Source organism: Ursus maritimus, unplaced genomic scaffold, assembly GCF_017311325.1.
Source record: "Ursus maritimus isolate PB19 unplaced genomic scaffold, ASM1731132v1 scaffold_18, whole genome shotgun sequence".
Classification (NCBI taxonomy): domain Eukaryota; kingdom Metazoa; phylum Chordata; class Mammalia; order Carnivora; family Ursidae; genus Ursus; species Ursus maritimus.
Window position 1 is genome coordinate 838,032 of NW_024424230.1, and position 13,818 is coordinate 851,849.

At 43.9% G+C, this 13,818-nt stretch overlaps 1 protein-coding gene across 1 annotated transcript in view; it reads right to left on the reverse strand.

Annotated features, from left to right (window-relative positions):
- Positions 1 to 13,818, reverse strand: part of ATP9B (ATPase phospholipid transporting 9B (putative)) — a 250,034-nt gene that overhangs the window by 79,414 nt on the left and 156,802 nt on the right. The window contains exon 12 of the mRNA XM_040632421.1: positions 8,289 to 8,449. Coding sequence (XP_040488355.1) covers positions 8,289 to 8,449 — 161 coding nt within the window. The remainder of the gene's footprint in view (positions 1 to 8,288; positions 8,450 to 13,818) is intronic.

Sequence of the window (13,818 nt, forward strand, 5' to 3'; positions counted from 1 at the left end):
AGAGGAGAAGTAAGGTAACAACAAATTAGAGAAATATTATATAGCACAAAGAAAAACCTAGACAAGGTTTTCCCAAAAGACTCCTATGGTTGATACACCTATCGGAAGACTGATCAAGAAAAACAGAAAAGAGAAACAAGTATCAAGAGTGACAAAGATAACAGCAGAGACCCCACACATGTGAGGTAAAAGGAAAACATTATCAACAGGCTTGTGGGAATAAACTTGAATACGGGCACAGGGGACACATTTCCTGAAAACCAAAACTGCAAAACTGATTGAAGAAGAAATTAAAAACTTGAAATCAACTTTTCCAATTATTTAAAGTTGACTATTTACAACTAGTTGATAAATATATTTAACCTATTAAAGAAACCAACTCTGCCAAATATCTTTTCACAGTAAAATGTTCAGGCCTCCCTAACGTGCAAATGTCAAGGAATAACTTGTTATAATTAAAAAAGAATATTTTAGAGAAGGGAAAATGAGAGAAGACTTGTCGATGTATTTCATGAGAATGGCAGCTGATACTAAACACCGGAAGGAAAGTTACAGCGAAATCGCTCATGTGCACCAACGCAAAAATTCCACAAAAATTACAAACAATGGAATCCATTAATGCACAAAAGAATATTTTATCATGATTAAGTTGCATCTTTTCCCCAAAGAATACAAGGTAGGTATCATCTTAGAAAGTCAAAAACAATATAATTTTTTGTATTAAAATATTAAGTAAAAATTTAAAGATGAAAAATCATATTCATAATTTTAAAACAAGTTTTAGCAAAATAGTAATAGGAAAAACTTCTTTGGTGGTGCCTGAGTGGCTCAGTCAGTGAAGCGTCTGCCTTCAGCTCAGGTCATGATCCCAGGGTCCTGGGATCGAGCCCCACATTGGGCTCCCTGCTCGGTGGGGAGCCTGCTTCTCCCTCTGCCCCCTCCCCTGCTCGTGCTCTCTCTCTGACAAATAAATAAATAAAATCTTTAAAACAAAGAACTTCCTTAGTATAAAAAGGGTTTTTATAAAAACATACAGCATACTTAATGATGAAATCTTGGAAGTTTTGCCTTTCATACAGGAAACAAAAACAGTACTTCTGCTTAATGTTATCTCAGGAATCTTCGATCCAGTGATAAGGAAAAGAAAGAAATGGTGCAGGAATCAAAAGAAACAAAGCTGTCATTATTTACTGATGATACAATTATCTACAGAGATAATACAATAAACTCCAGATTACTAATTGAAATCAATAAAGTTTTACCAAAATTGATGGATTCATTTTATAGAAGTCATTTGATTTCTCCATACCAGTAACACATACAAAGGAAACAGTTCTTTAAAAACCCACAGTATTTACAACAGAACTCGAAAAATACTGAGTTTCTAGGAATAGCTCTAATAAAAGTTGTGCAAGATTTCTAAGGAGAGGGGCGCCTGGGTGGCTCAGTCGTTAAGCGTCTGCCTTTGGCTCAGGGCGTGATCCCAGCGTTCTGGGATCGAGCCCCACATCAGGCTCCTCCGCTAGGAGCCTGCTTCTTCCTCTCCCACTCCCCCTGCTTGTGTTCCCTCTCTCGCTGGCTGTCTCTATCTCTGTCAAATAAGTAAATAAAATTAAAAAAAAAAAAAAGATTTCTACGGAGAAATTTTTTAAACTGCGATACTGTAGAATAAGAGAGATGTGTTGGGGCACCTGGGTGGCTTGGTCAGTTGAGCAGCTGACTTGTGATTTTGGCTCAGGTCATGCTCTCAGAGTCATGGGATAGAGCCCTGTGTCAGGCTCCATGCTCAGCAGGGAGTCTGCTTGAGGATTCTCTCCCTCTGTCCCTCCCCCCACTCTCTCTCCCCCCTCCCAAATCAATCGATCAATCAATCTCTAAAAAATTTAAGAGATATGACAGATTCATGGTCTGGAAGATTTAATATTAAATGCAAAGGGACAGCAAGAACAGGGCACTCTTGAAGAGCACGAGGAGGAAGGCCCTGTTGTAGAAACCATTAACTCAGGACAAAGGTGTGTGAGTTCTGGCAGTTTGTTCTTTGCTCAGTAGACAAACCCCCCAAGGGAACAGCACAAGAGACCCAAAGCAGCCTGTGTGTGTCTGAGTCCTCGTGTATGACAGAGGAGCCGCAGGTCACTGGGGAGCAGTCTTTCTTACGAGGGATGCTGAGACAACTGGTGTAGAAAACAGTGATATGTGAAAATCCTGTTTCACACTATTAAAAAACCCCACCACTTCCAGCTGTCAAAGACAACCCTGTTATGCTTTTAGAAACTAATGCAGGAGGATAGCTCCATCGTCCGGAGCACAGAACAGCTTCCTAAACAACACATGGAGAGTGATAACCCACAGCAAAAAAGACTTAAAAATCCGACTATGCAAAATTAACATTTTTTCATAATTTCACCAATAGTAACAATTTAAGCTAGTGACTAAGAACGACTATCAGTAAAATACAGACCTGAAGAGAACACCCATACCATATGAAGAACTACAAACTACCCAGCAGGGCAGACTCTTCCAGGTTAGGAGAGCTGGGGATAGTCTTCTGGGACTGGGGGCTCACCTCTGGGCCTGCGGATCCACACCTGCACACCGCCCGGGCCTGTGGCCTCAGTGATTCTTCCTTGTTCCTGAAGGGCAGCACAAGTGTGCAGCTGGGCAGCTCCATCAGCCCATTTCCTGCCCGCAGGACCAGGGGCGTCCAACAGGCTGCTCTGACCTTATCCTGTCTCTGTTCCTTCCGGCCCGAGCTGCCAGTGCTTCTCCTGATACAAGATTCTCAAGAACTGTGCGTCTCCTGTGGATGTCATGGGGTCCATACCACTTGACAAGAGGCTCCTGCACAGATCTCTCCTGGATAACCCCATCCACTCCAGGCTCCGGCAGAGATGGGTGAAGGGGTCCATGAGTCACATACCTAACTTCTTCAGCAAAAAGCTGTTCAGCCACACCCTTGGCCTTCTTCCCTGTGCATGCTTTCCAAAGCTTGAATTTTCTAATATCAGCATCTTCTGCAATCTGGATAGGCTGCAAATTTCCACCACCACTGACTGGTTTCCTAGGTTGGAAACACTCTTTTCCCCCCGCATTCCCCAAGCATGCTAAATGGAAAAGGAGGCCCTACTGAGATGTTAAGAGACTTCATTTCTAGGTTCTGAAGCAAATTCTGTACCCATGTTACCTGACATTTTTGATACCCCACTCTTACTGTTCAGAACGAGCAGTGATCTGAGCAGAGCAGGGTACTCAGTCCTTCAGACAGTGAGGTGGGAGAATGGGGGCCCTGCTGCCCAAGCCACACGGCCCCCACCAACTGCAGTACTTTAGACAAGATGGGCCCACGTGTTTCTCAGAAGGGACAGAGTCCTCACTGTCAGCACCATTCTACCTCCATCGCCCAGGCGTGCCCCAGTAAGAGTAAAGTCCCTCTGACCCAGCACTGACAGGACAGTTTTCCGGACCGTCAGCTAGAACGTGACACAGCACTTGGAAGCATGTGGGGAGAGGAGCTACTGAACCAACAAGCAAGCACAAGTACCTGGCCTGACGGGGCTCTAAATGCGCCATGAAGAACTCTGAAGGTTTGTGTTTTGTTACGAAAGACACAAACACTGGAGGGTACATATATCCATTTCAATTACATGAGTTAAACCCTGTAATATTTTCCTTGAAAGACAAAGTAAATTATATCAGGTGACTCAAAAATATTTTATTCTGTAAAGGAAAATTTCTATGAAACAGCCTAAGTTTGTTAAATTTGAAAAGCCTTGTAACCAACCAACCAAACCAACCAGAAACAGGCTCACAGACACAGAGAACAAATGGGCGGTTACTACAGGGAAATTGGCCTGGGGAAGGGTGACACAGGTGAAGGGGATTAACAGGTACAAACCTCCAGTTAAAAAATAAGGGAGTCACGGGGATGAAATGTACAGCACCAGGAGTGCAGTCGGTAATACCGTAGTAACTCGGCACGGTCACCGACAGTCTGCAGACTTCCTGCAGGAAGCACTTGGTAAGGTACGGAGGGTTGTCCAATCACTATGCTGGACGCCCGAAACTGATGTAAACACTGTGTATCAACTGTGCTTCCATTACAAACGTGTTAGGTCAACAGAGGAAAAAGCACTTAACTTTCCAGAACTGTGCACTTTGCAAAAAAAAAGAATTTTTTTAATAATAATTTATTATGTTAGTCACCATACAGTACATCCCTGGTTTTTGATGTAAAGTTCAATGATTCATTAGTTGCGTATAACACCCAGTGCACCATGCAATACGTGCCCTCCTTACTACCCATCACTGGCCTATCCCATTCCCCCACCCCCCTCCCCCCCGAAGCCCTCAGTTTGTTTCCCAGAGTCCATAGTCTCTCCTGGTTCATTCCCCCTTCTGTTTACCCCCCCTTCTTCCCTCTTCTTCTCCTACCGATCTTCCTACTTCTTATGTTCCATAAATTCTTTCTAATCTATCCTTTATTAAATTGGAAAGCACATTTGGCAAATACTAAAACATATTATTATTCATATTTTATGGAAGCTTTGCAAAGGAAAACAAACCTGGTTGAATCGAATGCAAACATGAATTCCCTAAATCAGCATCCTATCCTTTTCACATTTTACAGTTTTCATTCCTTCTGCTAAATCTGTCTAACTGCATTCTTAAACTGTGAAAAACGAGGCAAAGTATCATGTTGAAGTAGGCATGAGACATTTTGGAGCTAAACAGAGGTGCAGGTATAATTCTGTCTAGTAAGTCTCTCCACGCTTGACTGAACATGTAAATATAAAGCTATTGACTGGAAAACCAGAACAAGACTGATTTGCAGAAACTTAGTACATTCCTCATTTGTAAACAAACTTTTAAAAAGGCTATCTAGGCTAAATAAAAAAAGTCTGTATGTAAATGCTGGTATATTTACATATATAAATACACACATTCATATTTGTAAGTCTGTATATGTACATATATCTGAAAAGCTTTACAGTTTTTACCAATAGTAAAATTACAGATAATACATAGTTCTTTCTCTTGTTATTAGGTATTATCTAATTTTTTACTGTAAATATATATATATAACTGAAATACAAAAAAAACCAATGAAAATTAGTATTGGCTTAAAAATGCTTATAACGTATTATATTTCATAACTGTAATTCATTTTTCCTGTTAATTTGATAAAAGGAGAAATGTCAAGTCTCTTTATACTATAATTATGCTAAAGAAATTGGAGAGTCCATAGGAATGAAATATTTCATTAAAAAATATAATAAAAATTTGAATAGTGTTCAATGGTCTCCACCAGTTAAATACAGAAGTTCTCCAGAAAACAGGAGTAGAGTCCCCTCTAGGCCTTCTGCTTTGTATGACAGTCTTGAACATCATGAAAACACCTTAGAACTGACCAAAGCAACATGAATGAAGAGAAACAAGATTAATGAAAGCAAAAAACCAAAGCAAAACAAAACACCATGGGAATTACTAAGAAAACAGATGTTTGGATGATGGTGATTATGGGAGCAGGAGACTTTGGTTGGCAGTTGGAGGAGGAGAGCAGAGGAGTGTGGTAATAAGCTAACACATGCAGTGCCAGTCACTGTGGACTCAGCCTGAGCAGGCGAGGAGGGGCTCCCACGGGGCAGTGGGTTTCACACCTGGCTGTGGGGTTGGGGTTGGTTCACACCGGGCAAGGGGGGCTTCTACTGGGGAGTGGTGTTGGTTCACATGGGGCAGGGGGGTTGGTTCACATTGGGCAGGGGGGCTCCTACTGGGGAGTGGTGTTGGTTCATATGGGGCAGGGGGGTTGGTTCACATTGGGCTGGGGGGCTCCTACTGGGAAGTGGTGTTGGTTGACACGGGGCAGTGGGGTTCACACCTGGCTGTGGAGTTGGTTCACACTGGGCAGGGGGGCTCCTACTGGAGAGTGGTGTTGGTTCACACGGGGCAGTGGGGCTCATACCTGGCAGTGGGGTTCACACCTGGCTGTGGGGTTGGTTCACACCTGGGCAGGTGGGCTCCTACTGGAGAGTGGTGTTGGTTCATATGGGGCAATGGGGTTCCTGTTGGGCAGTGGGGCCCCCGAGCTCACACCTTCCAGCACTAAGTGCTGCTGGTGCATAGTGGGCTGTGTGTTGTGTGCTAGGCATGTGGCCTTCTTTCTCGTGGGGAATTGTAGACGGTATCCTTGCAGGCCCCGGATTCGAGTCAGGCAGCTTTCTGGGGAAAGCTGTGACAACTGTTCAAAGCAGAAATGACACCAAGGTCCTTGATCTAGGGAGCAACAAAGTCAAGCTAGATCAGCAGATAAAATCCACAGAAATGGGTGGCTGAGTGGATACAGAGGGTAAGGGAAGGAGGCTTCCTATGGTACTTTTGGGAAACATACCCACTCGTGTGCCATGTCTGGGAGTGAACTCCGTGTTCTATTTACTGTAAAACAGTGAGAATACTAGCAGCGCAGACTTACGACATTTGCAAACCGACTTTCCCTTGCACCCATTCTTTCCACACCCTTGCACTGTGGACGAGGTGTGTGCTGTGCACCAGGCTGCGGCTGCTGGAGTGGCGGTAAACTGAGCCGAGGCACTCTCTGCCGGGTTCCACGCACACATCTGACCGCACCCACATCCCCATGGGACACTGGGCAACATACCTGGTGCAGATCAGGGCTGTGGGGGGACAGCGAGTGACTAGGCATTCGGGCTGAGTGCGTACAGACCAGGAACTCCCTGCAGGACCTTCCCATCTGAAGGGGTCAGTTCTGGGATGACTGATCAATAGCTATATTCTGCCCGTTTCCACTTACTCGGTGAGCTTCTGGGGACAAAGATCCGTCACCAGAGCCCGCTGCTGGCACTCAGTATGCGTCTACGTGATAACGATGACACCGCATGACAGCTCAATAGATCATCTGCACACTCGCAGCTCCTCAGAGCAGGGCAGGACCTCTGTAATGGGTCTGTTCAGTAAGGGCGTGAGGAGCCCCAGGGCACGCCATGCACTCTAAGCATGGAGCCAAACGAGGCCCCTATCCTCACGGAGCGTGGTGAACACAGAGCATGAGACAACCAGCAAGACAACTATCAGTGACCAGTGGAGATGTCAGCAGAATTACAACAGGCTGACGTGATCCGAGTGGCTGGCTGGCGGTGAGCACTGAGCACAGTTAGGAGAGGCTTCATGCAGCACCCACGGCTGAGAAGGGCCAAGCGTGTGGTGTGGTGGTGGAGGGAGACCCACAGGGCTGGCAAGGCAGGCTGGCCACATCAGGCATGACACTGAGGTGGTCACGGGAGAGTGTCTACAGGAGCAGGTGTTCCAATTCCAGCAGAAACAGCCACAAATGCACAACACTGCTTGTTCTCGGAGGAGTGGAGACAAGCTCCCCATCCCAAGCAGTGAGTGGGGGCTGCATGTGCGCGAGCAGGTATGCAGGATGCTGTCGTGGGCACGGCACCCTGGGGGCCCGCTACGGCTCCGCTTTACCGATGTGGCAAGTGAAAGAGACATCACCCTTAGACAAACTTTGGGAGGAAACTGGTCTGTAAAGACACCTTTCTCTTCAGAATGTTTACATCCTTGCACAGGAGCGCTCTATCCTGTTTCACTCCGTTCTGTGTTACAGAAGATGCTTTTCTAGCTTCACACTTTGTACATGCTTTATTTTATTAGGCTGTAATTGCTCACTCATGTAAAAATTTTCAGTCATATATAAGAAGCATTTTTTAAAATATCCTTTGTGGAAATATTTTAGAATGGACTTATATATATCTGTACCGCAAAATTAGTAAATTAAACTCAACAGACATCTAATATTAACTATTTATATCCCAATTTCAAGTTAGATGGGTTATCATTTTGAAAAATTGTTCGTATTAAAAACTGTCTTACTCAGTATTTTATCTCACTTGACAGATATATTAGATGGTTTCTGAAATATAATTCAGTGACGCATATGGATCTAATGGTACTGGAAATAAAGTCTATCGGCAGTAAACAAAACGGTGTATGTTTTATCAAGAAACATCTCCCAATTCTTAAATATTATATAATCAAAACATTCATATAACGAAAAGCAACAGATTTCTGGATTATTCTAACAAAACTGACTTTGTCCCCCAAAATGTTATTTTCTATAGAAGCATTCCTTAAGATTCATCAGAACTCCTGGCTCCTTCCTCCTTAGCTTTGTGTGGATAACTTCTTCCACGCTGACAAAGATAAATTTCAATAAACTCATATTCAATGAAACCAGTTATTTGTTTTATCTTAATTCTTACACCTACCTGATGGGAATGATGTAGGAGAAGAGAAGGAGGAACCGAAACAGGTTGCGATACCACGGGCCTACAAATCCTTGTAAGGTTACCATAACAACCGAGAGCGCAACTAACGCCACAAACAGTGCTTTGGTCAGGTGATTGAGTTCAAGGTCCAACAGACCAACCTGAAAGGAAAACACACAATTAGAGCATAACCATAATGTGCCTAATATTACAGATTTGAATACGTGATAGCGATGAATGACATCCTTAAATTTCCTCTTGCACTGACCTTAACTATAGTGAAATACAAAACGGTATTAACTTTACTCTTCTCCTGAAAAGCATCTTAGAGACTTAAGCAGAATTTCTGAAAGGCAATCATGATCCCCAGAGTATTCCCAGGAAGGATTTACTGAGACAATAGGAGTCCAGGGTATCCAACCAAAAAACATCCAGATCCTTTTTCAAGATGAAAATGCTATGATGGCAGATTGGAGCAGACCGGGGGGGGGGGGCGCAAAGGACGCCAGAGACTTGCTCAGTCTGTGGAGAATGGATGTGTGTGTCCCTCTGCATGTGCTACGCCAGCTGACTGATGCTTAAGTGCATCCCGCATAAGGATTTTATGTTCAGATAGAGGCTCCCAGGAATAGGACAGTGTCTGTCATCCCAAACTGCCAGGAGCGCCTCTGAAAAAACCTTCTCTGAATTAAGCAGAAAAGCAACAGACAAGGTAGTTAGTTTGACTGAATACTGTTTTAATGTGCACAAATCCTACACTTCAGGTTTTCCCAATAAGGTACACAACCCCAAATTCATTCTGTGGATCGTGTCCTAGCTGAGGAAAACGTGAGGAGAAGCTAGGTCCACAGCAATGAACTCATTGTGGGGTGCATTCCGTGTGGGATCTTGGAAACGGTAAGAAGCGGTGTTTACTCCTCAAGTCATAAGTGCACACAACTTTGATCTCAAGCTCCAGCGGTCTGCAGGCTGCCCTCCCCTGCTAAGTCACCTGGTTGAAGGACCACAGGGCGGTACAGCATGTGGGTGGACACTGGGGTGGGATCTTGGGCTTTGCAAAAATGCTTCAGAACCACACAGGGGGAGAGGTGGGGTCACACAGCAATGACATTTCCTCTGGAATCGAAATGTAGGCTAATCTGAACCTTGGGCAAACAAAGTACTCCTTTTCTTATCAGTGAAACCGGGTTAGAGAAGTGCCTCCCTAACAAGACTGCGGGGGTTAGAGACGAAGCACAGCTCCGGGTACAAAGTACGTCCCCGGGCACGTTTCCCATTCTCGTTCGATGCATTATGCAACACTGAGATCTGAGTCCGCACTTCCCACCTCTGTGGCCTTGGCCTTCCCCTGCCTACCCTTGCTTTCCTCGCCCCCAGGCTAACCAGGTGGGCTCCCTGACAGCCCTGGAGAACCCACGGTCGCCCCGGCGACTGCCCACCCTGCCCACTCCTCACGCACGGGACCTGGACAGGGGACTGAATCCTTCCAGCTCTGTCAGCTCGCCACCATCTGAGCTCCTTGCGAATCTCAAATTGTGAAAGAGAGTAACGTAAAAAGAAAGTGACCGCCACAACTTTGATAAAATAAACGAGATACTGTAATTCTCAAACTAAAACGTTTAAGAAGTACTGAGCTAATTAATAACTTGGTTTATTTTTTAGTACTTTTGAAAATCTCTGATTTTGGCCAAAACAAGTGTAGCTTTCCCCACGTCTCAGTGTTTATCTCCGGTTGTGATTAACCTCTGCCACAGACTTGCATGAGAACATCTGAACATTGTAGTTAGAAAAAAACACCAAACTCTGTCAGAAAGTCCAGTGAAGTGTAGCTACGACGAAATCCACTCATTAAATAAATGGAAATGTTTACTGAGCTTTCTGCTGCAATGTAAGGTGATGAAAAATGAGCCCACGGAGAGTCCGGCTGCAAGAAACAGCCAGTCTAGTAGGAAAAATAAGATGAACACCAGTGATAAAATTACAAAACACAAAGCTTTGTTGTCTAGCCCAGCTGCTGCCGGACGTCACTTGGTGGCCTTTAGGAACAAGTAACCACTGGCGTTGGTCTAGAGCGTGGGTTCTGCCCCCTCACCCACCAGGACACCGCCAAGGTCCGCGTCAATCCGGTGACACGCCCCACCCCCGGCTCCACCCCCTTATGCCCCGCCCCACAAGCTCCACCCTCATAGGTCACCCCTGCAGGCTCCATCCACGGGCCCCACCTCAGATCCCGCCCCGCAGGTCCCACCCCCGACAGGCTCTATCCAAGCCCCGCAGGCGCCGCCCCCCCTGCGGCCCTGCCCCACGCCGCGGGAAGAAAGTGCCCCACCTGTGGAACGTGGTGTGGTCTGGTGACGCTCCGTACAGCCTCCCAAGTGAGGCTGTGTCCTCGACACACACTCAAGTTTGCACGTGGCCACAGGTGCCTGCACATTCTGCACAAGCGGGCACCTTCGGGCCAGGGGTCACCGCGCGGCCCTCCACCTGCAGGCCCTCCACCGGCAGAGCCCGCCCCCTCCCCAGAGGACAGGCAGGCTGCCCAGGAGCCCTTGCGGGCTTCTGGAAACTTCCGGCAGGGCAGTCCGGTAAGGGCTGCTCTTCCCTTGAGAATCGGGCAGCTGAAGAGGCCTGCACCGGATTCATCAACTGCATTTAAAAAGCAGCACAACGAGGACAAATATCTTGCAATTTCCGCTACTTCAACTACTACATAGTTTATGCTTGAATTATTGAGAAAAATAGGGTTTTGGATTAGAATGAAGAAAAATTAAGCTGAGGAAGTAGAGCATGTTTCAAAGCCCAGACCCTTCTGCTGTGACAAAGGAGGCCTGAGTGTCAGGCCTCGCTGAGGGTCAGATGAAGTCATTATTCATTCAGTCAGGGAAAAAAGACTCAATTACCTCAACCTAAAGATGCTATCAATGAATGCAAAGTGCATATTTTACTCTATTCATCCAAATCCCATTAAAAAGTGAAAGGAATGATTTAATCTGGCCTTGCAGAGTTGGTCTTTTTTCTGTAATAAAATAAAGAATCACTGTCTTGCAAAATGCATAACCACTACCTCACACTCTCCCTGCGTCCCAGCAGTGAAAGACTGTAAAAGCTGGGACAAAAACAGTCAGAAACGAATACAAAGTTTCCTTTGAAAAAATGCCACATATAGCATCGAAATGAAAAGCAGCCCACTGCACACTGCTATGCAGATAACTCGAAGTATTCATACCTTTCTGACTGCCCGAGACGCATGTGCTCAACGGCCTGACGGCTGAGCTGCAGGGCACGGAAGCCCATGGGGCGCGGTCCTCTACCCCCCGCCCCCCGGGTCCAAAGGGAAGCTTCATCACTTCAAACTTTTTAAGTTTACAGGGTAAGATACAACTTTTCAATAACAGGTTGTTCCTTGCATTCTTCCAGGTAGCCCTTGTTGAACTATGATTATTCTTCCTGGAAAATCATTACAGCCAAGCTATGGTCTATTTTTTTTTTTTTTTTTTTTGGTCAATTCTAACAAAGTCCACTTTAAGTTAATAGTTAATATTTTTATACTCATTTCTCTAAAACACGCTTGAAAAGTTTCCTCAACTTGCTTAAAATGCAACCTGGACTCTTAAAAACAATATTCAGTATGAAAACTAGCTAACTTGTAAACTTACAGGTTTTATAAAGAAGACAGTAGTTCACTTTTGATCTGAATCTCTTCCTTCTTTTTTTAAAAAATGTCTTGAAACACCTGAACAGACCAAATACCTTTTCCTATGACTGTAAAATCTTTCCACTCATAAAATATATTATTAATCACTCGAAGTAATTATGACTGTATAAGAAAAGGTAAATTAGGTACACTAGCAAGCAATTTTCAACATTTATTGTAATTTCTATATTAGTAAAGCAAATTTTCTTCTACTTGTCATAATATTTGTTTTATTTGAAACAACTGTGATAACAACATTAAATACGCTACTGGAAATTTTAATCTCCAAGGGAAAATTTGTGCATAATGTCTAAGACACCACAATGGTTCTGCAAAGGGGCTGTTCTAGGATAATGAACACAATAATTGCCTGTATAATCTAAAATGCTACTAATGGCAACGATCACAAATCCATTTAGCTCCTCTTTAATTTATGTACCAAGTTTTAAATAGCTAATGGTTCTCAGTAAAATAATGGTTTATACCAACAATAAAGGGTAAATACGGTATTCTCCTGCTTAATCAAGAAAAGATCAGTCAGGTTTTTGTAAATGGACGAATGAGAGCCCGCCTTATCTCCGAGATGCAGTGCCGTCCCATCCATCCCAGAGTTAAACCCCAATCGTGCTACCAGGTCCCTAAGAAGTCAATGTGTGCCAGAACTGGAACAAAGGTCTCACGCTATACACACTTAGTAAGGGACAAAGCAACGGGCCTCGGCACCCGCTAAGTGCTGACCATACGGTATTACCCCTGAATTAGCATGACGTGAACATCAAAATGCGTTTCACCATTCTTTTAAAACTCACATTTAACTTACCTGTTACACAGAGTACTTTAGAATAGCAAAACAGTTAAGATGTGAAAGGTCAAAAAGCCAATTTCAACTCTGCAAAAAGCTAAGCACTCTTTTAATTTGTCCTATATTATCCCTGTACATGGGTCACATTTTGAAACACAGAAGAGCCTCCAATCTAAAAGCCTAACAGCTAATTTACTCAAGACAACTCTACACAGGCAGAAGTACCGCGTTCTACAGGAAAGACCACTCGGGAAAAAATAACGTTGTTCACGCTGTTTATCTTTTAGGGGCTGAACTACTACTCTTGGACCAGCCCACCAGTTCCTCAACATTCAGACTTTGGATCCTGACTAGAAAACTGAGACAGGGCGACACTTGAACCTAATTGAAATTCCTATAAAAAGCACATTCCTTTTAAGTATCTCTGAAACGAATCAGCCCTATAATTTCCACTTTTAGTAGAATCTTAAGAAACAAGAAAAAAATAAGTAATCTGTAGACCTTCATTTGTACTTATATATTTCAAATAATTGGAACTCATATACTAAATCAAACCCCTACATCTTACAGCAATAACTTTTTCCATTTTGGAGTTTAAATTAGAAGTATTAGTTTTTAAAAAGTGATGCTATGTAATAGCCTTTCTTCTTTTTCTCAAGTCTATTTATTTACTCATCTCTGGACATGAACTACTAAGTCTTAAGTGTCTGCTGCACACACAGGCTGGCCGCGCACTGCAGACGTGTCTGAGCTATTCCCGCTTATCGCCTCAGTGATCTGCGAAATAAGCAGCGTTTCTCTGAGCCGTTTTAGTCTATTGGCTCAATAATCTCTGCTTTTAAAAGCTCTCTAAATAAGTATCAGTGCGACAATTCTTAATGTTACAATATATCACCTTGATTTTTAAAATTCGAAATGTATATTTACACAATACACATTTTAAAGCCTGTTGTTAGAGAATATTTCATATCCTGCATTTTTACCTACCAACAAATTTTGCCTGACTCTTCTATATTCAGCAATTAAGGTTTCTT